The 26,306-nt window shown below is 37.3% G+C and overlaps 1 protein-coding gene and 1 pseudogene across 1 annotated transcript; both read left to right on the top strand.

Moving 5' to 3' along the window:
- Window positions 1-570: 570 nt before the first annotated feature.
- On the top strand, window positions 571-1,558 carry LOC112832903 (olfactory receptor 4F6-like; annotated as a pseudogene).
- Window positions 1,559-23,183: 21,625 nt separating this feature from the next.
- LOC112833071 (olfactory receptor 4F3/4F16/4F29-like) lies at window positions 23,184-24,119 on the top strand. Its single transcript, XM_025884031.1, has one exon. It carries the CDS (start codon window positions 23,184-23,186, stop codon window positions 24,117-24,119), a length of 936 nt encoding a protein of 311 aa, XP_025739816.1.
- Window positions 24,120-26,306: the final 2,187 nt, after the last annotated feature.

Below are 26,306 nucleotides of genomic sequence, written 5' to 3'. Positions count from 1 at the left end.
CTACACCATTGGTTTCCAGTCCCTTATGTGTAAGATACACACTTGTAGGCAGAAAGTCTCTCCCTTCAGGCTTGTAATACCTTTCACGTGGAAGATCAATGAGGGAAATCTTTATATTCTGTATAAAAACAAAATCAAATTTATATACTAAAATCATTTGTCTAAAAATTTAAGTTGTTTTCAAATAAAAATAAAAAAGCAAGCAAACAAACAAAAAAACCCCAAAACTCCCATTTGCTTAAATACCTAAATTTGAGTTAGCTGGTACTCCCAAAAAGTGATCAGAAAAAATAATTTACATGATATGTGCAAGACTTGTCATTTAAATAAATTTTTCCTAGGCACCATTCCTTGTGTTGGCAAGGCTATTAGGCAACTCAGTTGCTATCATATGTAACTACAGTAATAGTGGCCAAAAGGATGTTATTTTGATTTTTATGAAATGCTCAGGTAATATTTGACTTCCAAATTTTATATACTTTTTCCATAGAGGGTATTAATGTAATAGTATTAATTTGAATTCTATCACTTTTTTTAGGTATCAGGAGCGTATACCTACCAAATGAACCAATGAATGGAGCCAAACACCCCGGGGTGTCTGAGTTTGTGTTCCTGGGACTCTCCAATTCCTGGGAGATCCAGCTTCTTTTTTGCTTTTATTGCCTTTTATATATGTCTAGGATGATGGGAATCCTTCTAATAGGGGTCACTGTGACTTCTGACCCTTTTACCCTCCCCTCCCCATGTATTCTCTGTTAGCCAATCTCTCCATCATTGACCTGATATTTTGCTCCACTGAAGCAGCCAAGATGCTTTGTGATCTTTTCAGGAAGCAGAAAGTCCTCTCCTTTGGGGGCTATCTAGCTCAGGCCTTCTTTTGCCATGCTGTTGGAGGCAATGAGATGTACTGCTCATTGCCATGGCCTTTGACAGATATATGGCCATATGTAAGCCTTTCCATTACCTGACCATCGTGAACTCATGAATGTGCATTTTGATTTTAGTGGTTGGACCATTGGTTTCATTCACATATTGGCCCAACCAGCTTTTGTGGTAAACTTGCCCCTCTGTAGCTCTAATGTATTAGATAGCTTTTACTGTGACATACCTTGGCTAATCAAATTTGCCTGTGCAGATACTTATAAACTGGTGTTCACGGTCCCTGCTAATAGTGGGTTCATTTCCTTGGCTGCTTTCTTCTTGCTCCTCCTCTCTTACATCTTCTTCTTAGCCACTCTTCAGGAACACTCCTCAGGTAGTTCATTCGAGGCTCTTTTTACTCTGTCAGCTCATATTATTGTGGTGATTTTATTCTTTGGTCCACTGATTTTTTCCATATGCGGCCCTCTCCTTCAGCACATCTCGATAAATTTATAGCCAGATTTGATGCAGTCTTCACTCCTTTTCTAAATCCAGCCATATATACATATATACATTCTTCAGGAACAGAGAGATGGAGATGGCAAAGAGGAGAGTGTTCAGTCAGCTTATGGGTTTTAGAAAAAAATCACTAAATGGCTTTATTGAAACACAAAATTTCCAAGTGACTATCGGTTAATTTTCTGTTCCTTAAAGCCAATCCTCTAGAAGAAGGGACCATCTTTCTGAGTTCTTATTTTGTTCTTTTGTTTGGAACATATTCCTCTTTTCATTTCTCTTGGCTCTCTGTGTTGGTTTCTCTACATTAAATAAAACATCTACCTCTTCCAGTTTTGAAGGAGGGGCCGCATGTAGGAGAGGAAACTTATTTTTAACCCCACCCTAGCTCTTACTGTTGTCTCTCAAACCTTTGTGATAATCCAAGCAGTTCACTATATATATTTAAGGTCTGGCATGCAGGATATTTTATAGGGATCACTAGCTGTGGCAGAGAAAGGGAAGAGGTGGATTGGGCAGAGTGAGAAGTCAAACTGTAATGCAGACTTGAGAAAGCCTTGTCCAGCCTGTTAGGGCTACACTGCAGCAGGCTAAGATGGGTGCACACACACTTCCATCCCCACTGCAATCTGTCTGTGGATGAGGACATGCTCTGAAAACAGTCTTGCAGGAGCTGACGGCTGGGGCAACAAGTATTCCTTCTTTTTCTTCTTCTTTTTTTAAAAAAGAGTTATTTATTTGAGAGAGAGAGAGAGAGCACAAGAAGGCTCTTGTGTGTGTTGGGGGGGGAGGGCAAAGGGGGAGAAATCCTCAAGCTGACTCCCTGCCCAGCCTGGGCCCCAACTCAGGGCTGGATCCCAGGACCCGGAGATCACGACCTAAGCTGAAACCAAGAGTTGGTCACTGAACCAAATGAGCCACCCAGGCACCACCCCCCACTCTTTTTTTTTTAAGTAGGCTCCAAGCCCATCGTGGAACAAAATGCAGGGTTTGAACTCACAACCCTGAGATCAAGACCTGAGCTGAGATCGAGGTGGGTGCTTAATCAGGGAGCCACGCCGCCGCCCCAACAAGTTCTTTTAAGGGGCATCTAAGCAGCTCACGACTATGTTCACTGCTTCAGCATAAAGGTGAAAGAAGTCTTATCCTCATTAACAGATGAGAAAACTGAGCCTATAATATATAATATATATCTCTCTATATAAATATATATATTTAAGGATTTTATCTATTCATTTGAGAGAGAGAGACGGAGCAGGGAGAAAGACAGAGGGAGAGGGAGAAGCAGGGCCCTTAGTGATGGACCTTGGGCTCCATCCCAGGACCCAGGGATCACAGCCCCAGCAGAAGGCAGCCGATTAACCTACTGAGCCACCCAGGAGCCCTGAGCCTATTATATTATATCTTATTTTTTTTTAAAGACTTTATTTTATTTTATTTGTCAGAGAGAGAGTGAGTGAGAGAGAGAGTGAGCACAAGCAGGAGGAGTGGCAGGCAGAAGGAGAAGCTGGCTCCCCGTCGAGGAAGGAGCCCAATGTGGGACTCGATCCCAGGACCCTGGGATCACGACCTCAGCCAAAGGCAGATGCTTAATCCACTGAGCCACCCAAGCGTCCCAGCCTATTATATTTTAATAGCTCCCAGTAGTTGAGGGTGTGCCAAGCTTTTCAGGGTTTCAAAAGTGAGGATCTCAAACAGCACCTAGATTCAGGCGGAATGGAAGCCAGACTCTCAGGCAGTAGCTTTTAAAGTATTTAAATATATACCACAAAAATAAAAAATGGTAATTTTATGAGATGATGGAAGTGTTAACTAAGCCTATTATGACAATTATTTTGTAATGATAATATATAAGTGTATCAAATTATCACCTCCTACACCTTAAGCTTATACAATGTTTTATGTCAATTATATCTTAAAGAAGCCGGAACAAAAATAAAAAAAATTTAAAAAATAAAAGAAATGCAAATACATACAGTTTTATGAGACCACAAGTGTAAGCGTTGTGAACCACTGGTGCCAGGTGATCCAGAGGTGTCCCCTGAGTGGCAGTCACAAAAATCGGGGCTCCAGATGAGTGTATAAGCGCCTGTCTGGGAGATGCAGAATGTATGTTAAGGAATGTTCTCGACTTTATTTTCAGTCAAATAGATCAGGTGCTGGCAAACTTTCTATAAAGGGTGATGAAAGAAAGAAGTCTCTATAAAGACCTGACATTTTAGATTTCTTTCTAAGTCAGTATGTCTGTACCTTAACTTTTTGTGGGAATTCATAATGCCTGGCTAGATAAGATTTAATAAACATATGCCTACCTGGATGAGACTAATTGAAAAGCAAAGGAATGTCCAGAAAACTGGGCCTTCTTTGAAATTTCTGGACTGAAGACAACCAGATCCTTGTTGCAGCTCAATGCACTCAACACTCATCCAGGGAGTAAATGAGAGGAGAAACATTTGGCTTTGGTGGTCACCTCCTCCACGTACTCCCTGCCTGCACACACGTCACTCCTCAAGCCAGAGAAAGGGAAAGGACGTCTGCTCATCCAGGTAGGAACTACAGGCACTCCATACCTGTGACGGAGTGACCATTGAACTCACTTTTTTCTTTCTTTCAGGAGTGCAGTATTTACTTTTGATTTCTGTCTGATCTATTTTTCTGTCTGTTATAAACTTGTTAGTTACGGGAACGTCTTCAAGTAAGCAACAGGTTGTCCATAAAGACCAACTTCGTATGCTGTTACTCTCCTTTGCAGAGGCAGCCATGCACGACAACTCAGATTGGTGTCTGAGAGCTTTATTTCAGTGTGTGACAATTTTTTTTTAAAACAAAAGCCTAACTTATGGCCCATCAAGCATACATTGTAGACCTGCTTTGTAAATGAGTAGCCTAAAGGAAAACCATCTTGTCCTTAAAGATATTGATCAATGCTCCTATTCCCTGCATTCCTTGATATTAAAACTTGTGATTCCTGCCTATATGGTAATCTGTAATCTTTTGAGCTTTTACAAGATATAAAAAAACTTAGAACTCTTTGAAAACTGTTCAGTCTACAGAAACTTTCTTACCTGTGAAGAGTGTGTTTCCTGGCCAGCTGTCCTAACTGGGGCTTGAATAAAAGTTTCTTTCTTACTTTTAGAGATTCTATAAGGTTTGTTCATTTTGTGTCAACAAGGATCAGATTGTAAATAGTTTCAGATTTGTGGGCTGTATGATATCTTTTGCGATCACTCAGTTATGCTGTGGTAGTATTGAAATAGTCATAGACAATACATAAATTAATGGACATTGCTGAGTTCCAATAAAACTTTATTAAAAAAACAGGAGGCAGGACAGATCTGGGGTGCCCAGTATATAGATTTGCCTATTCCCCCAAATATCACAATCTTTGTCTTAAAACAAGTTTAAAATGAAAGGCAGTATAGCATCACACAAAATTTGCAGTTGCAGTTCAGAGCCTTTGGTCCCAACGGTACCAACTCACTTGCTGTGTTATCTTACCTGTCACTTAACCCCTCTGAATTTCAGTTTGTTCCAATACTGCACCAGAATTCACAGATTTACGATTATGACTAATTGAGATAATATTTGACAAGGCTTTATCAATTTAAAAATTAGCCTGGGTTCCTTTCCTGAACGGTAGCCATTTGCTTGAAGTCTATCTTAAAAATAAAATTTGTTTTATCTTCTAATTCACATGAAACTTACCTTTTAATTCTCTCTCCTTTCTCTTACACACACACACACACGCATGCATGCGCACACACAAATATCATGTGATGCATCTTCATTATTATTATTTTATATATTCTTAAGCTGGTATGTGCTACATTTTTTAGGAGCCCTGCCTCATCCATTCTGATGAAGGATTTACAAATGCCCTTCTTAACTTGTCTCCACACCAGATAAAATTTAAAGGAACATGTAAATTAAGAAGCATTGCAATTAGTTATCTTATAAGGCAAGTTTGAGAATAACATTGGTGTTTTCTACTAAGCCAGAAGATTGGAGATAATAGGGACAATGGAATTATTGTGTGAGAATGCCCCATTGCAGGGAGTCCGTATAAAGCCCTTGTAAAGGTGCTTGTTCTTGTGATACTTCTCCTAAATAGGACTTTGGAGGAGTTCAAAGAGGTCATAGAATGCCAAAATTGGTTTCCAACAGCAAAGAACGAATATTGGAAATGATATGGATATAAATTATATGAAGATAGTCTCTGGCATTGCCAGGATACTTGTCTTGTTGTTGCAGATGATTTCAGGTAGAACCTTGTGTTGACACTATATGAACTGATCTGTCATAGCAAGGACAAAGTTTGCGATCATTCTAAACCAATATTGCTAGGGAATTTTTAGCAAAAATCACTTAGAGTATCTCTAATACATGCCTTGTTTTCCAACGGTATAATCCTGGCAAAACTCTAAAAGTTAGGCATATGTGGGGGCCAGAATCTCACAACCTATTTGAATACTTCTAAATTGACTTCCTATTATTACTCCTACAATGGGATGTGAATATGTTTTTGTTTTTCTATGTTTGTTTTCAGAATGTCATAGTCTTTGTTAAAGATCCATGGCTCTCACACTGGCAAAATTTTCCTCAGTTTCCCATTTGGGGAATGACAAGGCTTTCATTAAAGAGCTCTGCCAGACATTCTCACTTACACAAAAACTCCACTTCCATACCATCTCCCATCTTCTGGCCTAGTAGAAAACCTTCAGAAATATCTGAGCTTCGCTAGCTCCTAGGCTCTCCTTTATGGCGTAGTAACAGGTCAATCTGTGCATCTTAGAATATCATCTGATCTTAGACGCCAATCTGTTGCAAGCAGACATGGCCCAATACTACAAGGAACTCGTAATACACTCGGCCTTATCATTAGCAGATACTACCATCTGTTCTTCATCCTTCCAAGGAAATCTTGCATGACCTAACAGCTGGAGAATTTCCTAGAGGAATCACTGATTCACTTTTTCTGGTTCCATCCAAATGGAGATTTTTATAAGTGATCATTAATTGGAAAACGTGGCCAGAAATGTGTAATTAACCTTAGTTAAAATTAAAATTGACTCTGACAGCTTTTGAGGCTCAATAGCCAACTCTAAGCATTTTAGCCTATGTGATAGTGAACAAATAGCTTTAGACTTTTTATTAGCTAGCCAAGTAAGTTATGTCTGTGCTATTGCCAACACTTTGTGTTGCACTTGGACGTGAGCCAGAAGAAACAATTAATCTCTAAACTGAATAAGATGGTTTATCTGGCTTGCCACGTAGGTAAATAGATTTAGGGATGCATTATTTTAGCGTGAGTTTGGTTATTTTAAATTATGTCTCTGAAGCAGTCTGCAGTGTTTAATCATTATTTTGCTCTTGAATTTCTGTGCATTGTGATTGCAAGTGATTTCCAAAGTTTTAAAGGCAGCTATATAACCACTATCATACCACATGATCCAGCTCATCATTTGACAAAAGGAGCATGGAGATCAGTTCCTAATTGGACTCCAAACTGTTGTTTCTGTGACATCAATGCCATCTAGAAATCCTGACAGTGATGTAGTCAAGAGTGAGGCTACTTTTTTTCTGACCCTCTGGATGGGACAAAACACAGTCATCAGTTATGCTTGACTAAGAACTAGAACAACCATCTCCATCAATTGTGTAATTATAACCAGGGAATATCTTGTGATTCACATTGCACTTTTGTTTTTTTTGCCTAAAACCTTGCCTTGCCTGCATCAACTCTTGCCTTAAGACCTCAACCAATCCAAAAATTTGCCCAGTTTTTGATAACCTCTTTTAATAACTGTGAGATCAACCCATATGCCATAGAAACCATGTTCTCACTTTTCCTAATTAAGTCTATTTTGGAATTGTGTTTTTCCTCGATGCAGTAAGTCAGTAAAACTGTTTAGTTAATATCATAGAAGATTTTATTTAAGAAGATTTCCACATAAAATCCTTTAAATCACTAACTAATGTTTTTTAAAAATATTTTATTTATTTTTTTTAAAGATTTATTTATTTATTTATTTATTCATGAGAGACAGAGCGAGAGAGAGAAGCAGAAGGAGAAGCAGGCTCCCAAGGAGCAGGGAGCCGGACATGGGGTTCAGTCCCAGGACCCTAGGATCATGACTTGAGCCGAAGGCAGATGCTTAACCAGAGACACCCAGGCGTCCCCACTAACTAATGCTTTAAAACATTTAGGAAATTCCTAAACTGAGACTATGAAAAAATTATACCATATTTTTTCTGGTCTTATAAACAAAAACACTTAGTATAAAAAGTCCCCAAATGTGGAAACCTTTAATGCTTGTGATGTGAATTTTAAAATTCATCTTTACTTTAAAAAATAGTAGAAGGATGGGTGGCTATTTCTTTGACTTTTTCTCAGATCAGAAACCATAGTGGCAGTAGCTTCAAATCAAGATTCAGAGGAGGCCAGACACTTTCTCAAACATGTGTCTGCATTTTAGTCTTTGTCTCCTATCTTTATTTGATTTCTAATCCTAAAGAATCAACTTGAGTCTGTCTTTGAGATAAGAGTTCTTTCATTGAAGTTAGTTGCCACTCATTAAATTTTTAGTTTTTTTAAAATTTATTTATTTTATTATGTTATTTTAATCACCATACATTACATCATTAGTTTTTGATGTAGTGTTCCACGATTCATTTTTTGCGTAATACAGCAAACTTGAACGCTTCAACTTAATGATTTTATGAGTAACTCAGTTTATGATAACACAATTCAATTACTTGTAAGACCTTTAAAATCTAGGGTACTCAGAATCCATCAAGTGTCCGAGAATGACAAAAGGCATCCAGCCTTTTTGAAAAACCAACAAAACTTTTCACAAATTCATGTAAACCTTCTGTCTAGCTACGTTGTTTTCATACATTTATCTTTCAAACAGATGTTAAGATGCAGTCCTCATCTAAAAAAGGAAAAATATAATCAAAACAGAGCATTTTTAAGCTACATCCTTACCACTTCCCATCAATAGCCTTGGCATTTAACCAACTTCCTTTGCCAGAAGAGGATTTTTGTTGATTTTTAAAGCTAAAATGAGAAAGATTTTATCAGTCTGTGTTTTAAGTCAGTCTTTTCTGGTTAGAAGCCAAATGATGACTTCCTTGTTAGTTTTACTCTCTCTGTTTTCCTTCATGTCAATTATTATTTTCCATATTTTCAATCTATTGAAATACAGACTTGTCTTTAGTATCTGGCTTTTTAGCTTGTTTCTGTGTTTTATCTGTATGAGCCATACATACTGGCAACACTCCGACTCGTTTTTAATTTTCTATAGGTCACTAATTACAAATGGGAAGAAGTCATCCTCGAGTAAGATATTCATAATCTGTAAATTACTAGGCTAGTGGGAAAGGAATAGGGGAGAAAACTGTGATTATAAACAATTATTCCCATAGCTGCACCAAGCTCCAAAGGCAGGGAGTTCAGTTATTTCTTCAAGCAAGAGAAAGAGCAAGAGAGGAAGATATAAAGATACTTTCCCCACATTTTTATAATTTGTGCTGCAGTTTTTCCGATAAGATTTTGTACTCTCTGTATAGGCAGTTTCTTTATGACTTTTAATTTGATTGTTTTTTCTTGATAATCTGGCAATTTTATGTAAGTTAATTGTTTTATGAATAATTATATACATGTCTGGAGCAAAATAATTCCACTTCAAGAATTTGTGACTTGACAAATTCTTTATAGAGTTAGCTCTTCCTAGACCACCTCCTCCCCTTATTTCAAAATCAACTTCTGTTTGTGCAGAAAGAGTATTTGAGGTGAAGGCACTGTAAACACATGACAATGTTTCTATTTATTTCTATTATATCAGGGTCAAACAGAGAAACTTGATTCATAGTAGGTCAGCTTCAGAACTCAACTGAGTATATATAACTTTATTTCATGAAGAATACACTCAAACCAAATCACCTTGGGACAGCACTTTAAATATTCTTGTAGACTAGTTTTTCTGCAGTGAGGCAGTTAGATTTGGCCAGTGGGTACCCACAGGAGAATTTTTACTTTCCTTTGAACATCATTTGACTGCACTGGAGGGGAGACTTTTTTTTTAAACCTCAAATTAATCAGATCTTGCTGTGGGAAACAAGGAAATACTTTCTGTTAGGAAAAAATTGAGAATGACTTGGAAATGGCAAAAAAATTAGTGGGTCCCCCTTTCGTGGAATACAGGGCATTGGCTAGGGGGATCCTGTGGGATTGTGTGGTTTTTTGGAATGTGGGCCTTTGTCTTTGATTAGGCTATTTTACAGTCCTATAGAAATTGAAGTTAATTTGTAGAAAATTGAAAGTAATGCATGTTTCCTGTTCAGAACAATGGAAATGGATTCTGTCCATGGCAGTGTCAATACATGCTGTTTATGGCAATGCAAATACAGAGAATGTAAGTTTCTGTAAGTCAAATCTCCATTTGAAGTGATTTTAACATTTTGTTAGTTTGCTCATTAATGAATGACTTTGGATGAGTGTCATGATTTTAGTGGTTTGAAAATTATCGTTTCACTTCTCTATGCAGGGCCAAGTGGCCCTGCAGACACCTGTGTGACCTAGAGTCTGGCACCTCACTTGCAGGACACCCCCAGCAGCTAGCCCCATGGGTTAGTGCTTACCTAACCCATCTACCTGGATACTGCCAACCAATCAACAAAATTCAGAGATTGCTTTCCCACTATGGGACGGAATCAGATCATGGACTTTTCCGCTTTAATAGTTACTCCTTTTCTTCCCATTTCCTTCGAACTACCAATCTTTAATTTTTTTTTTCCATCTGTTTCTGGATTGGATTTGATAAAACGTTTCCATTCAACACTTTCTTCTCTTAATTTTTATTTTACCATATCAACAAGATAGAAATTGAGACTAATTAGCCTCTAAATAGAGGCAAAGGCAAGTGCTTTATTCAAGAAGACTGTAGTAGTGACTATCTGAATAAATTTTAGGTGGCGTTTTTAACGAGACATGTCTTAGCAAACTTTTGTTAACTTAAAGTGAGGTGGTGGTACAGCTTGTTCATTTTCAACACTGCTGTGATTTTTTTCATGACTGGTCAGTTTATGGTTCATGGTGGTCATTACTTGTGATTTGTTTTTGCTCCTGAGAATTTATTGCTCCTATTTTCTTTTTCAGTTCCTAAAACTGCTTTTAGATATGGAGAGTCTTACAGAAGTTCATGAGTGGAAAAGTACAGCCTTTCACAGCATCATATGACCTTGGATCCTTACCTAGTAATTTGATGAATTTCCTTTTCCTTATCTCATTAATGCTTCCAGCAAATTTACAGGAAAAAAATAAGAACAGAACCAAACAAACTGGTTCTATCCCAAATTAGAGATCAGCTGCAGAGACAGAGAGCTCTCACTGAAAGCCCTAAAGAAAGGGTTCTAGCTTTGTTTTTGGTGTACCTGTGATTTAGTGCTAAGCTAGTTTGTTTTAGTTCCCTGTGTTGGAAGTTGCTATCTGAAAGAAAAGGGCTTTTTGGAGTTTGACTTCACTTACAGTTTTTAGGGCTGGAAAGAGAATGATGGACTTAGGGGCTGAAGTTTTCTGACTAGCAAGAAAGATCTATAAACCTTAATAGTGATGGATTTACTTATCACAGAAGTATTGAGTAGTTTTATAGCTTTAGTGAACAAATTTTACTTCTAATAATAAACATATTGTGTTATAACTTAAGTAGACAACTGGAATTCTCTGGGGCAAATATGGTTTCCTGATTAAATGATTACATTGATAAGTCTAGTTTCTTTTTTTAAAAAAACATTTTATTTATTTGAGAGAGAAAGAGCGAGCATGAGCAGGGGGATGGGCAGAAGGAGAGGGAGAAGCAGACACCCCGCTGGGTAGGGAGCCTGACAGCAGGGCTCGATCCCAAGACCTTAGGATCCCAAGACCCTGGGATCCCAAGATGGGTGTTGGGGTTAATGTAGAGCATGAAACCAGCCATAATACCTGGCCAGCAATCCCTGTACCAACGGATGGAAGATTACTCCAAACTTTGCTGTGAAAGAGAAGAGAAGGAAAGGGGGTCAACACTCAGAGAGGAAGACCCTTTGCTCTTCTTTGCTCCCGCTTTTATTGGTCCTTCAGGATATCCTTATCACTGTTTCTCAAGCACGTGATGTGTGACAAGGGGTCTTACTGAAACTGAGAGGATTTAGGGGAAAGATAAGATGTGCAAATCTGCCTGTTCTACTAAACATAGCCTAAGGGACAATGCACACATCTCTTAGATCACAGGGTGGCTGTTCGGCTAAGAGAGCTTCGGGGAAGGTAACTCCCGGTGGTACTCCAACGGCAAAGTGGGTCATGCGGGCCTCAGCATTCCAAAGGCGTAGCCCTTCTCTGAAACCCTCTCTTGCCCTCCGTCTTAGATTTTAGTAAGCCAGGTATTATGGCTGGTTTCATCCTCTACATTAACCCCAACACCTGGGATCCCAAGACCCTGGGATCATGACCTGAGCCAAACGCAGATGCTTAACCGACTGAGCCAACCAGATGTCCCTATAAGTCTTGTTTCTTTTCAACAATCATCAGTAAAGGCAGAATCTTAAAATTAAAAAAATAGATTATATATTTTCCAGCTTTATTAAGATATTATTGATATATATGCAGCTTTGAGGTGTACAGTGTGATAATTTGATGCCCATATACAAATCAATAAATGTGATATACCACACTAAGAGAGTGAAAGATAAAAATCATACGATTATATCAATGGATACAAAAAAAGAATTTAACAGACTTCAACATCCTTTCATGATTAAAAATTCCCACCATATTGGGTGTAGAGGGGATGTACCCAAACAAAATAAAGGCCATGTATGACAAAATGACAGCAAACATCATACTCAATGGGGAAAGGTTGAAACCTTTTCCTGTAAGATCAGGAACAAACAAGACAAAGATGCCCATACTTACTGCTTCTACTCGATATAGCGCTGGACATCCTAGCCACAGCAAATAGTTAAGAAAAAGAAATAAAAGGCATCCAAATCAGAAAGGAAAAAGCAAATTGTCTATGTTTGCAGTTGATATGATTTTCTTTAATACAGAAAATCCCAAAGACTCCTCCAAAAAAACCCTTAGAACTAATAAATGAATGTAGTGAAGTTGCAGGATACAAAACCAACATACACTTGCATTTCTTACACTAACAATGAGCTATCTGAAAAAGAAATAAAATAATCTAATTTACAATAGCATCAAAAGAATAAGATACTTAAAAATAAATTTAACCAAGAAGGTAAAAATTCAAAGACTGATTAAAGATATTGAAGAAGACACAAATAAATGGAAATATATCTTGTGTTCATGGATTGAAAGAATGAATAAAATATTTATTTACTCCAACTCTTTCATAGCCATGAGACACTTTAAAATATTTTATAATTATTAATTTTATACTTCTATAGATTCAGTGCAATACCTATCAAAATTACAATGGCATTTTTTCGCCAAAATAGAAAAAAGAATCCTAAAATTCATATGACAAAAGACCCTAGATAGCTAAAACAATCCTGAGAAAGAAGAACAAAGCTGGAGATACCACACTTCCTAATTTCAAACTTTATTACAGAAAGCTATAGTAATCAAAATAGTATGGTACTGGCATAAAAACAGATACATACATCAGAAAAATAGAATCAAGAGCCCATAACAAATCCCTACATATACAGTCACACTCAAAGAAATGGGTGGGGCACCTGGGTGGCTCAGTTGGTTAAGTGTCTGACTCTTGATTTCAGCTCAGGTCATGATCTCAGGATCATGAGGTCAAGCCCCATGTCTGGCTCTGCACTCTGCCTGGAGTCTGCTTCTCCGTCTCCCTCCCCTTCTATCTCTCCCTCCTGCTTGTGTGTGCATGCGCGTGCACATACACTCTCTCTCAAATAAATAAAAAAAATCATAAAAATAAAAAGAAATGGGATTACATCAAACTCAAAAGCTTCTGTACAGCAGAAGAAATTACTTACAGAATGGGAGAAAATATTTGCAAACAATCTATGTTATAAAGGGTTAATATCCAAAATATATAAAGAACTCATACAACTCAATAGCAAAACAAATAATGAAATAAAAAATGGTTAAAAGAATGAATAGACATTTCCCAAAGACATACAAATGGCCAACAGGTACATGAAAGTTGCTCACTAATTATCAGAGAAATGCAAATCAGGTAGTACCTTGTACCTGTTAGAATGGCTCTTATCAAAAACAAGGGATAACAAGTGTTGGCAAGGATGTGTAAAAAATGGAAATTTTGTGCACTGTTGGTGGAAATATAAATTTGTGCAGCCACTATGGAAAACAGTCTGGAGTTTCCTCAAAGAATTAAAAATAAAACTACCATATGATCCCACAATCTCACTTCTGGGCATATACCTGAAGGAAATGAAATCACTGTGTTAAGGAGATATCTGCACTCCTGTGTTCATTACAGCATTGTTTACAATAGCCAACACATGGAAACAACCTTAGTGTCCGCTGATGGATGTATGGATGAAGAAGTTGTGATACACACACATGCACACATGCAATGGAATATTATTCAGCCATAAAAAAGAAGGAAATCCTGCCTTTTTCAATAGTATGGGTGGACCTTGAGGGCATTATGCTAAGTGGAATAAGTCAGGCAGAGAAAGGCAACTATTGTAAATTCTTTCTTATATGTGGAATTTTGAAAAGCCAGACTCATAGAATATGTGCTGCCGAAGCAAGCACGAAAAGCCAGACTCATAGAAACAATAGAATGGTGGTTGGCAAGAACCAAGGGGTAGGGAAAATGGGAGGATATTGTCCAAAGAGTACAAACTTCCAGCTATAAGAAGGATAAGTTCTGGGGGTTTAATGTACAGCATAGTAACAGTAGCTAACAATACTGTATTACATACAGAAAGTTGGTGAGTGTAAATTTTAAATGTTATCACCATATACATAATAGTAATTATTTAAGTGGTGGACATGTTTATTGTGATAATCATTTTATAATGTATGTGTATCAAATCATGCTGTACACTTTTATTTTTTATTTTACATGCTGTACACTTTAAACTTACACAATATCATATGCCAATATCTCAGTAAATCTGGAAAAAATTAGGGTACCTATAGACATTTTTGCAAAGAAATTCTAGCATGATTGCTGAATTATAGATATAACACTGGTTAGTGTTCAACAGACCATAAATATCTGGGGTTATCTGTTCTACTGCTCAGAAATTATGTACATCTCTACTGGGCAAAAACCTATGAGGAAAATGGGAACTTCACTAAGTCTACATCCTTTAATCAATACTTAATAGATGAATTAAGTGTATTCTTCTGGATAGTCCTTGGGTGCCCTTTGCCATCATGTAATGTTGAAAGGATAAACACCAAACATTTTGCCTCCAAGTTTTGTACTTCTGTATGTTTATCGGCCTTTTAATTTTTCTTCCTTTCTGAATTGTCAATTCATCCTACTTTTTGTCTTCTACTGGTTCTACTATATTTGATTTACTAGAGTAGAAGAAGGTATATGTCTGTAGTGATTAATTTATATTATTTAAAGTGTATTTTGTTTTAATGTTTTTCATATTTAATATATGTAAGATCCAAGAAAATTATATTTTGGGTCTTATTTTGAATGCAATAATCTTAATGTATTTAATTGTGTGTGCTTGTATTAAGTTTTTGTGTGAATTATCTTGTAGTTTTCAAATTTGCTGCACTCTGACAATTCTTTTAGTTGGTTTTCTGTTGTTTCTCCAGAAAATAAAGGGTTTGTGCACACATCTTTCCATCTCCATCTCTATGTCTCTTGTCCTACTGTGTTTCTACTCCAAGTGTTCACATCTTCCTCCATTATTCTGTCTTTCATAATTACTCATGCTTGCTGCTCTTAATTGTTGTTTGGACCTTTGAACACACGCAGAGACTTAGTTGACAAAATGTGTCAAGATTTCTAAGTTCTACAACTTTTTTTTTCATAAAAGTTTGAGTTTTTTTCCATTTAAAAATTAGAAAATACATCATTTCTTTTATTAGAGATTTTTCTGGGTACTATCATAAAATAACGGTAAGAAGTATGTAAGAAATAAAATAGTGGATCTTTATTTTTTATAAGAAAATCCTACATCTCTTTCCTCCCTTCCTTATAATCCTATGAGACAGTGCCCTTGGCCTGATGATCTCAGTCTGAGAATCCCAGAACTCTAATGCATCACTTGGTCACCATCTTCTCCTATAGCTTAATTAGGTGCCTTTCTCAAAACAGCAGAGTTTTATTTAACTCCTTGTCCTGGGGAGGGTGGATGGAAGGATATGGGCAATGCTTATGCACAGGAGAAAATTCAGTTAGTGGAACTTCTCTGACTCCCTGATCATGCTGCTACCTGAGATCTTTTGATAGATTAGGTAGGTGGTGTAGTGAAGAGGGACTGAGGGGTTGGTGAAACATATTCTACCAGAAGAAGAATCTCCTTCACAGGTTCCTATGCTTCCAGAGAGGAAGGATATAATAAAATGAGTAGGAACAGAAATTATACAAGAAAGAAGAATGGGGGCAACTGTATAGAGAAAGGCACATGAAAGAAAGTGAAGTTGATTTTTTCTAGTTTTATTGAGAAATAATTGACATATATCACTGTAAGTTTAAGGTACACAGTATGATGGATTGATTTATATACATTATGAAATGATTACCACAATAGGTTTAGTTAACACTCATCATCTTATAGATTAAATAAAAAGAAAAGAGAAAAAAAATTTTGTGATGAGAACCCTTAGGATTAACTCTCAAAAATTTTCTTATATATCATACAGCAATGTTAACTATAGTCATAATGTTGTAGTGAAGTTGATTTTTAATGGGAATCCAGTTTTGAGAATTAAGATATGGGAGAAAGATAGAGTAAAAGATAGAGTTACCACAAGCTTACAATTACTGTCCCTGCTTTTAAGATCTCTGATCTGTATTCTTTTATCTCCATATGTCAGCTCATCTTTGGCTTCACGTGCTGCATTGCCCAGTGTGTAATTTGGTCAGACAATTTCAGTGTGACCTAAGACTTCCAAGGAGCTCTTTCTCTGTCACTCTCTCTCTCTTTTAAGGTAATGTATTTTATTTTTTTAATTAATTGTTTAATTTTAATTCCAGTTAGTTAACAGTGTTACATTAGTTTTAGGTGTACAGTATGGTGATTCAACAATTCTATACATTGCTCAATGTTCATCATGATAAGTGTACTCTTAATCCCCTTCACCTATTTTACCCATCCCCCCAACAACCTCTGCTCTCATAACCATCAGTTTGTTCTCTATTGTTTAAAGTGAAAAGGATATATGCACCCCTATGTTTTTTGCAGCATTATTTACAATAGCCAAATTATGGAAGCAGCGCAAGTGTCTATCAATACATGAATGGATAAAGAAGGGATGTGGAATATTATTCAGCCATAAAAAGAATAAACCTTACCATTTGCAACAACACATATGGATCTAGAAAGTATGATGGTAAGGAAAATAATTCAGAGAAAGACAAATACCGTGCAATTTCACTCATGTGGAATTTAAGAAACAAAACAGATGAACAAAGGATCTCTGTCTCTTTTGATACTCTATTCTGCTTATTGTGCCAGACAGATGTGCTACTCTAAAATTCTGAATATTAAGTTCCTGAACATTTCTTAATGGTGTCACAAAAAGATTCCATCTAGCTTTTGACTAAGTTCATGATACCCGTCTTCAATAAGATTCTCACAGATGCTAGGAAACTATCTTTTAACTATTTGTAGATTTATGGCACTCTACAGATTTTCTACAGATAGCATATTGCCTTATTTTCCCACTCCCCCCAAACCTTTTTCCCTATTATTGAAATTGTCATTTCCGGATTTTTCTTTCTCTACTTTAACACCATCTGTTACCTCCCTAAAATCTTGATTTTCTCTCTGCTCTTTGACTTTCTCTCTCTTTAATGGCACCAGTGATATTCAGCCCTAAATCTACGCCTTTTACTTCATCTTCTAATTTTGATCACTCTTTAGCATGTGAAAGTAAGCCATTACTTAATTCTTTGATATTCCTTTCCCCCCCTGCTTTTTGTACATTGAAGCAGTATGTAAAAATAGTAGTAATAGTAATATAACAATGATGATGACGAACACTATATATTTGTTATTTTTTGGCCATGTATGTTTCCTCCATTGCCTTTCTTTTATCTCTTTATATGTTATCCTTTAAGCAAATCTTTCTTTCTCATGACTTCAAATTTTGGATGGCTTCTAAATTTTTGTCTCTAGGTGGGATATTGCTTGCATGTCAACTACTATGGCTTTTTATGAATAAATGGCCCCCTGACTTGGTGACTCTTTTTTTTTTTTTAAGATTTTATTTATTTGAGAGAGAGCACACACACAGGAGCAGGGGGAGGAGGAGGAGAAGGAGGGGAGGCAGAGGGAGAGGGACAAGCAGACTCCCCGCTGAGCATGGAGCCTGACAGCGGGGCTGGATCCCAGGACCCTGAGATCATGGCCTGAGCCAAAGGCAGATACTTAAGTGACTGAGCCACCCAGGTGCCCCTGGTGAGTCTTTTACTAGCATCAAAACTTTGGTGGATTTTGTTTTTTTCCCATTCTAATCATCAGTCACCTTTCTTCCTTCTCCTTAACTTATAGCAGTAATATGTAGGTTTAAGTCTTGGCTCTACCACTAGTAGCTATAAAATCTTGGGTGAGTTATGTATGTATTAAATGTTTATGTGGGTGAAATGGAATATTCTTCTGAGTAAAATGGAATTCTTTTTTTCCCCAGATTTATTGAGATATAATTGACATATAACATTGTGTCAGCTTAAGGTGTACTTTTTTTTTGCATTCTTGTTTGAAGTTCAAAACAGGAATAATTGTTTAGATCATGAACAGATATCCATATTTGCATGATGTAGTCAAAACAGCACTGGATTTAGAATCAGAAGGTCTGGTTTTTGGTTTCAAACTAAGTATGATTTTAGGTAAGTTACTAACTTCTCTGATTTTGAGATTTGCATCTATATATGAAAATAATTCTATCAGGTACATCTACCCTACGGGTAATTATAAGGATGAAACATGTGAAAGTACTTAGTAAATATGTGCCATAAAAATAATGTATGGTTTTCCAGCTCGAAGATTCCATTGTTAAATACTTTAGAAACTTTTAGAATATGGTGAAAAAAATCTATATTTTCTTTTCTGACTTTAACAATGGCATGGAAGATGATTACTATTATATCATGAGGCCTGGAAAATAGAAACTGCATAAATTTCCTGCTATCCTGGCTGCTATTGGAACTATTGCTTCCCCAACCTTTTCTTTTCCTTTTACATGCTTCTTCTTATTTTCTAAAACTTCATGAAGTTAAACCATGGACCATTATAAGTCTTGAGATGAGGCTTTCCTACTCCCCAGCTGGAAGTTTATAGCAAGAATACCAGGCATTCTCTTGGGAGTGATTGGGAAATGTGTTAAGGCTTAGTTTTGAATTTGGAGACTTCTTTTGTGCATGCTGGACTTCATAGAAAAAGATGGTAGACTAAAAAAACAGGAACTGTGAAAAATTATGGACCAGAGAAAGTGGCTTTACTTCAGAGAAGTATTAATTGCATTTTAGGAAACACAAGAGCCAGAAGAAATGGTCCTTTTCTTTCTCAAACTTACAATATTTTTGAGAAGGGAAAAATCTATAAAATTGAAACCATTGAGGAGTTATGATTAGTAAGAACTGATTTGCTCTAAATAAGCAGTCAGTTATTATGTCTTTTCAGAATGCTTTCCTCTCCCCTCTCAACTTATTAAACTCCTAAAGTTGCTTTTTCAAAACTCACAAGACCTTTCTCCTTTGTAAAGTTGTCTCTGAATTTCCTGGACTCTTGTGTATCTTTCCTGGCCAAGAGTAGACATCTGGTTTATGTCTCCTATGGTACTATATATTGTGGTTTATTTTTATGTGGATAATTATTTTTCAATTAAAATTTAAGTTTCATGACTTCTAGGAATAAGAGAAGAGCTACATATAAAATAGAGTTACTAGGAAAATTTTCATGGAGGAAATGGGATTTTGAATTACCTTTAAGGGTTGAGTAGTGATTGGAAATGTTCTGTATTGCACTATCCTATCCCTAACCACTAGCTAGATAAGGCTATTGAGCACTTGAAATGTGGCTAGTACAACCAAGGAAATAGATTTTTAATTTCATTTGATAACCGTATGTAACTAGTGGCTACTATTTTGGACCGAGTAGATCTAGGTTTGGCATATCTCTTCTCACTTCTATGATTTTTCTAGCATGTAGAATCTGAAGCCATATGTGGACTAGAAAACCCAGATCCTCTCTCTATAACTAGTTGTTTGTTCCTCACTAGACTACTGTTTTCTCATTTGTAAATGATTAATCTCAATTGTAAATGATTAATTTGGACTAGGTAATCACTCATGAGATTTGTGGGATAATATTTTTATGACTGATTTCACTCATCATGCACCACTGAGGTGTGTGTACATGTGCATATATAAGTATACATGTAAGTATACATATTAAAAGACAAAGCTTTGGGATGACACCAGGTAAAATTTTTTTCTATTGCTAGGTTTCTCTTGCTCTTTCCTTTCAGTTCCAGGTGTGAGGCTTTTTGTGCATTCATGTACCTTTATTTACTTTTTATTCTTTTTTTTTTAAAGATTTTATTTATTTGACAGAGAGAGAGCGAGAGAGGGAACACAAACAGGGCTAGTGGGAGAGGGAGAAGCAGGGAGTCCGATACAGGGCTCGATGGGGGGGCTCGATGCAGCGCTCAGTCCCAGGACCCCGGGATCATGACCTGAGCCGAAGGCAGATGCATAACGACTGAGCCACCCAGGTGCCACCTTTACTTTTTATTCTTTTTTAAAAAAATTTTTTATTGTTATGTTAATCACCATGCATCATTAGTTTTTGATGTAGTGTTCCATGATTCATTGTTTGTGCATAACACCCAGTGCTCCATGCAGAATGTGCCCTCTTTCATACCCATCACCAGGCAAACTCATCCCCCCAACCCCCTCCCCTCTAGAAACCTCAGTTTGTTTTTCGGAGTCCATCGTCTCTCGTGGTTCGTCTCCCCCTCCGACTTACTCCCCTTCATTCTTCCCCTCCTGCTATCTTCTTCTTTTCTTTTTTTTTCTTAACATATATTGCATTATTTGTTTCAGAGGTACAGATCTGTGATTCAACAGTCTTGCACAATTCACAGCGCTCACCAGAGCACATACCCTCCCCAATGTCTGTCACCCAGCCACCCCATCCCTCCCACCCCCCACCACTCCAGCAACCCTCAGTTTGTTTCCTGAGATTAAGAATTCCTCATATCAGCGAGGTCATATGATACATGTCTTTCTCTGATTGACTTATTTCACTCAGCATAACACCCTCCAGTTCCATCCATGTCGTTGCAAATGGCAAGATCTCATTCCTTTTTATGGCTGCATAATATTCCATTGTGTGTGTGTGTGTGTGTGTGTGTGTGTGTGTGTGTGTGTGTGTGTGTATATATATCTCATCTTCTTTATCCATTCATCTGTCGATGGACATCTTGGCTCTTTCCACAGTTTGGCTATTGTGGACATTGCTGCTATAAATGTTGGGGTGCACGTTCCCCTTCGGATCCCTACATTTGTATCTTTGGGGTAAATACCCAGTAGTGCAATTGCTGGATTGTATGGTAGCTCTATTTTCAACTGTTTGAGGAACCACCATACTGTTTTCCAGAGTAGTTGCACCAGCTTGCATTCCCACCAACAGTGTAGGTTTCTTTCTCCACATCCCTGCCAACATCTGTCGTTTCCTGACTTGTTAATTCTAGCCATTCTGACTGGTGTGAGGTGGTATCTTATTGAGGTTTTGATTTGGATTTCCCGGATGCCGAAAGATGTTGAGCTCTTTTTCATGTGTCTGTTGGCCGCCAACATCGGTCGTTCCCTGACTTGTTAATTTTAGCCATTCTGACTGGTATGAGGTGGTATCTCATTGAGGTTTTGATTTGGATTTCCCTGATGCCGAGCGATGTTGAGCACTTTTTCATATGCCTGTTGGCCATTTGGATGTCTTCTTTGGAAAAATGTCGGTTCATGTCTTCTGCCCATTTCTTGATTGGATTATATGTTCTTTGGGGGTTGAGTTTGATAAGTTCCTTATAGATTTTGGATACTAGCCCTTTATCTGATATGTCATTTGCAAATATTTTCTCCCATTCTGTCGGTTGTCTTTTGGTTTTGTGGACTGTTTCTTTTGCTGTGCAAAAGCTTTTTATCTTGATGAAATCCCAATAGTTCATTTTTGCCCTTGCTTCCCTTGCCTTTGGCGATGTTTCTAGGAAGACAATCTACTTCCCCAGATCACTTCATCTTTTAGCAGCACATCTAAGTATTATGGGAGCAAGAGGGCTTGGGACACAGAACTGTTTGACCTACAGGCAAGAGAATATATCTTCCATGTGGTAACATTGTATTCCTTGCAAAAAAATGGGTAAGAACTAGGGGGCGCCTGGGTGGCTCAGTCATTAAGCGTCTGCCTTCGGCTCAGGTCATGATCCCAGGGTCCTGGGATTGAGCCCCGTGTCGGGCTCCCTGCTCCGCGGGAAGCCTGCTTCTCCCTCTCCCGCTCCCCCTGCTTGTGTTCCCTCTCTCGCTGTCTCTCTCTCTCTCTGTCAAATAAATAGAATCTTAAAAAAAAAAATGGGTAAGAACTAGAGAGATTCATGTAGTCACCTAGAATTAGGGTCAGGGAACAGTCCAACTTGGCATTGGATCCCAGACCCTTGAAAGGTTTGAAGCAGAGCGATGAGATAGGAGGGATAAAAGGAGCTAAGATTGATGAAGGGACAGGAGAGAGTCAATGGTTATATGGCAATTATAATGTTAGTGTGCGATTCTTCATCCCCAGCAAATTCCAAAAGCTTAGGGCTCCAGTAGCTATAACCAAGGTTCACAAACTTCAGAGATTATGAAGAATCTGGACAGATAAATCAAATTGGCTCCCTTGACTTCCTTGACTTCCCGTAGCACTCCCTTCCTCTGTACATCTTGGTCATGTTCTGGCTGCTAACCATCCTACTAGGTACTTTTACTTATACTTTCTGGGTGCCCATGCAAATACTCTGTGCCATTAATATCTAATCTACCCTTGCCTTTATCCTGTCATACTCTTGAGTCACCTCTATACCCTATGCCTGGTTGTCTTATGCTTACTGCTACCCTGTGGGCATTGTGTGAATTGCAAATATGATTGTAGGTAGTGGTATGACTCTAAGAGACATATTATGTGCCTGAGGCAAGGGTAAGAAATGAGACAACTCGAATGGCTGAAGAATTGTTCTGTGATTAAAATAGTACCAGTGAATTCTGGCAAATGCCATCTTTCTTACCTCCTCTCTCTTTCTCATTGTGTTTTACTGTACTGCCTTCCTTACCCCCTCTCCAATCCTTGCTATGCACATCTACAGTGTTTTCATATTTGCTTCATTTTCTTGTTTATAGATGAATAGTCTTGGAAGCCATGGTTTTAGGGATATTGCATATGGAAGTGACTCAAGTGCTTTAGGTGACACCAGGTAAAATGCTTATTTAATAATGGCCCTGTGGAGGAATTAAGGGGATAGAAAGTTTTCACAGTGTGAATATCTTTGAATAATTAATCATTATAATAGAGAACTTTATTAACATTCTTAGTTTCTTTTTTACTTTCTTTTTGAATCTGGAAACATTCTAGCTGATAAAATAATGGATGGAACAAATCATTCTGTGGTGTCAGAGTTTGTGTTCCTGGGACTCACCAACTCCTGGGAAATCCAACTTCTCCTCTTTGTGTTCTCTTCCACGTTTTATGTGGCAAGCATGATGGGAAACTCCCTCATCATGCTCACTGTGGCTTCTAACCCTCACTTACACTCCCCCATGTACTTTCTGTTGGCCAACCTCTCCTTTATTGACTTGGGAGTTTCTTCTGTCGTTTCTCCCAAGATGATTTATGATCTTTTCAGAAAGTGTAAAGTCATCTCCTTTGGTAGCTGTATCACTCAAATCTTTCTTCACGTCATTGGTGGTGTGGAGATGGTGCTGCTCATTGCCATGGCCTTTGACAGATATGTTGCCATATGTAAGCCTCTGCACTATTTGACTATTATGAACCGAAAAATGTGTATTTTGCTTCTGATTGCTGTATGGGTAACTGGCTTGACCCATTCTGTGATTCAGCTGGTTTTTGTTATAAAATTGCCATTCTGTGGCCCTAATTTATTAGACAGCTTTTACTGTGACTTCCCTCGGTTCATCAAACTTGCCTGCACAGATACCTACAGTCTAGAGTTCATGGTCACAGCCAACAGTGGGTTTATATCTCTGGGATCATTCTTCATATTGATTGTCTCCTACAGTTCTCTCCTGATCACTGTTCGGAAACACTCCTCAAGAGGTTCATCCAAGGCCCTCTCCACTTTGTCAACTCATGTCATGGTGGTGATTTTGTTCTTTGGTCCTTGTATCTTTGTTTATATCTGGCCTCACCTCACATCACACTTAGACAAATTTCTTGCTGTTTTTGATGCAGTTCTTACTCCTTTTTTTAATTCAGTCATCTATACATTCAGGAACAAAGAAATGAAGGTGGCAATGGGGAAAGTATGCAGTCAATTTATTACTTATAGAAGGATTTCGTAAATGACAAAAGTATTATGGAGTTTCCTTACTGACTTGAGATAACATTAAATTTCTATAGTTTCAATATCAGTTTCCAGGTACCTTACTACTGTTTAGGTGTCCCAGATGAAAATAATACAGTTCTTTAAGAATCTTAACTGAGAAATTGTGTTACGGCCTCTGGTTGGAGGAAGCATGTGGTGTGGTAAAAAGTATCTCCCAGAGAAGGCCAATTGCTTGTCTCTCAGGAGACGTTACTTGATGAATTTACTATGGTCTAGAATTTAAAATTGAATGTCTTCAGTGTCCAAGTGGATTATATAAGGGAATTCTTGCTATTGACACTACATTGACATTGGATACAAATATATGTATATCAAGATGTCTATTTATCAATTTGCTGTTAAAAATTAGTAAAGTGGTCATGAAAGCCTAACTTACTATTTCATTATAGGGAAATTTTTGAGAAGTCAGGTGATGAAAAGGACATTAATGAGCAGAGAATCAGAGTAAGAGGATTTAGATGGATTATTCAAATATTTAATCATATCAGATTTTGGTGCTATAGGATCCATAGACCAGGCCACCTTTCTGTCTGGACAGTGCTGGCTGGTCCCACAAGATTTAACTTTTGACTTTTGTTTGTACTATGTTTCAGGCTGTCTAACCCCTATGTTCTTTAAAATTCATTCTTATCTTCATTTGTAACTAGCCAGGTTCTTCCTTTTTCTTCTGCTCACATAATACTATTCCCATTGCATTTACATGATTTGAGTCATTACAAGCTAAATTTTAGTTTGGGAGGCTTTTTATATATGACTGTATTCTCTTCTATCGGAATGAGGGATTTGCATACACAGATTTAGAAATTTCAATTCCTATCCATTTCAACAGAGGAAAAAAGTCTCATTCTCAGAGATGTAGTGCAATTGACTCTGAACTTTATATATCCTTACACATACTCCATACATCTTAACCAGTTTATCAGTATTCCTATTGTCTTATAAATGGTCATTATTTACCTCATAGTTTATCTCACTTGATAATTTATGTGCCTTTTATTTTGATTTCCATTGCTCTTATATCATTCATTTTTTTGAGCCCTCTGTTGGACACTTGAAAAACCAATACATATATTATCAGTTTACTAGCTAGCTACCACTATGCTCAGTCTCCCTAAAATTTGTTTGGAAGTGGTGTTTTTAAAATGGAAATTCCACTCAGTTTTCTCTTTCACTGATTAAATAAGGTTTAATAGGTCTAGCAGGGATTCCCAGATACCTCACTGTTTACATGTGTTGATTAAAAAAATGGCCTATGCCTCCTAGTCTTTTGTCTTTCTGCTTTTCTCTCAGGTCTATATCTATTACAAGATAGATTCTCCAACTGCATAGTGCCTAAAGATTTTCTGTATCAACTACTTTTAAAGGTCATTCTTTTTACTCTGAAGAAACAACTACTTTTAGTGGATATCTGGTCTGTTGTTTGCTCAAGTCAGCAATCTCCTTCTCTTAGTAAATGTAGCTTTCTCTTGCAGTATCCATGTGGTATGATTATGAAGGTGACACATAAATCCTACTTCTTTGACGCTTACTGTTTGGTCAAAGATTGGGCTTCTGAATCTAGTCATAATGCACATCTCTCAGCCACAGTTGAAGGATGCAGGTATGAGCTTCTGACCAAGATGGGCCAAATATAAGCTTTTCCCCAGGATGTTGGATTTGAGAATAGAGAGGAAACAAACTCAATCCCTTTTGGAGCTGTATATGCAGAAACTGCTGGTAATTATATTTCCTGCTGTCAGAAATCAAGTCTGGGATACTGAAAAGAGATCTGTGGGAGAAGTTATAAGTTTTAAAAGATAGAAGCTTGGCAGTAATCAGTTTCTTGGTCCCACATGTCTTGAGTATTCAACTTCATTCTTGTCCTCCAATTAGTTTGGTTACCAGCTGAGCTAATAAATGAGCCAATACATTACCCCTCTTGCTTAAGTTTGTTTAAGGTGCAGTTCTATCATCTACAATCAAAGGGGTACTGATAAATACATCTCTGATTCTAAGAAGATTGTATTTTTCCCTTACTTCTAATGTGAAATCCTCCATGTTTTATTATTTATCTAAGAAAATATTTTTTAATAAAAAATTTTCTTCTAATAAAGAAAAATTTATTTGTAAATTAGAGGTGATAAAATAGAAATCACCCATAAAA

Source organism: Callorhinus ursinus, unplaced genomic scaffold (assembly GCF_003265705.2).
Source record: "Callorhinus ursinus isolate GAN/ISIS: 27379988/994484 unplaced genomic scaffold, GSC_fseal_2.0 scaffold25, whole genome shotgun sequence".
Classification (NCBI taxonomy): domain Eukaryota; kingdom Metazoa; phylum Chordata; class Mammalia; order Carnivora; family Otariidae; genus Callorhinus; species Callorhinus ursinus.
The sequence above is the reverse complement of the archived record's forward strand: the minus strand, read 5'-3'. Positions and strand labels throughout refer to the sequence as shown.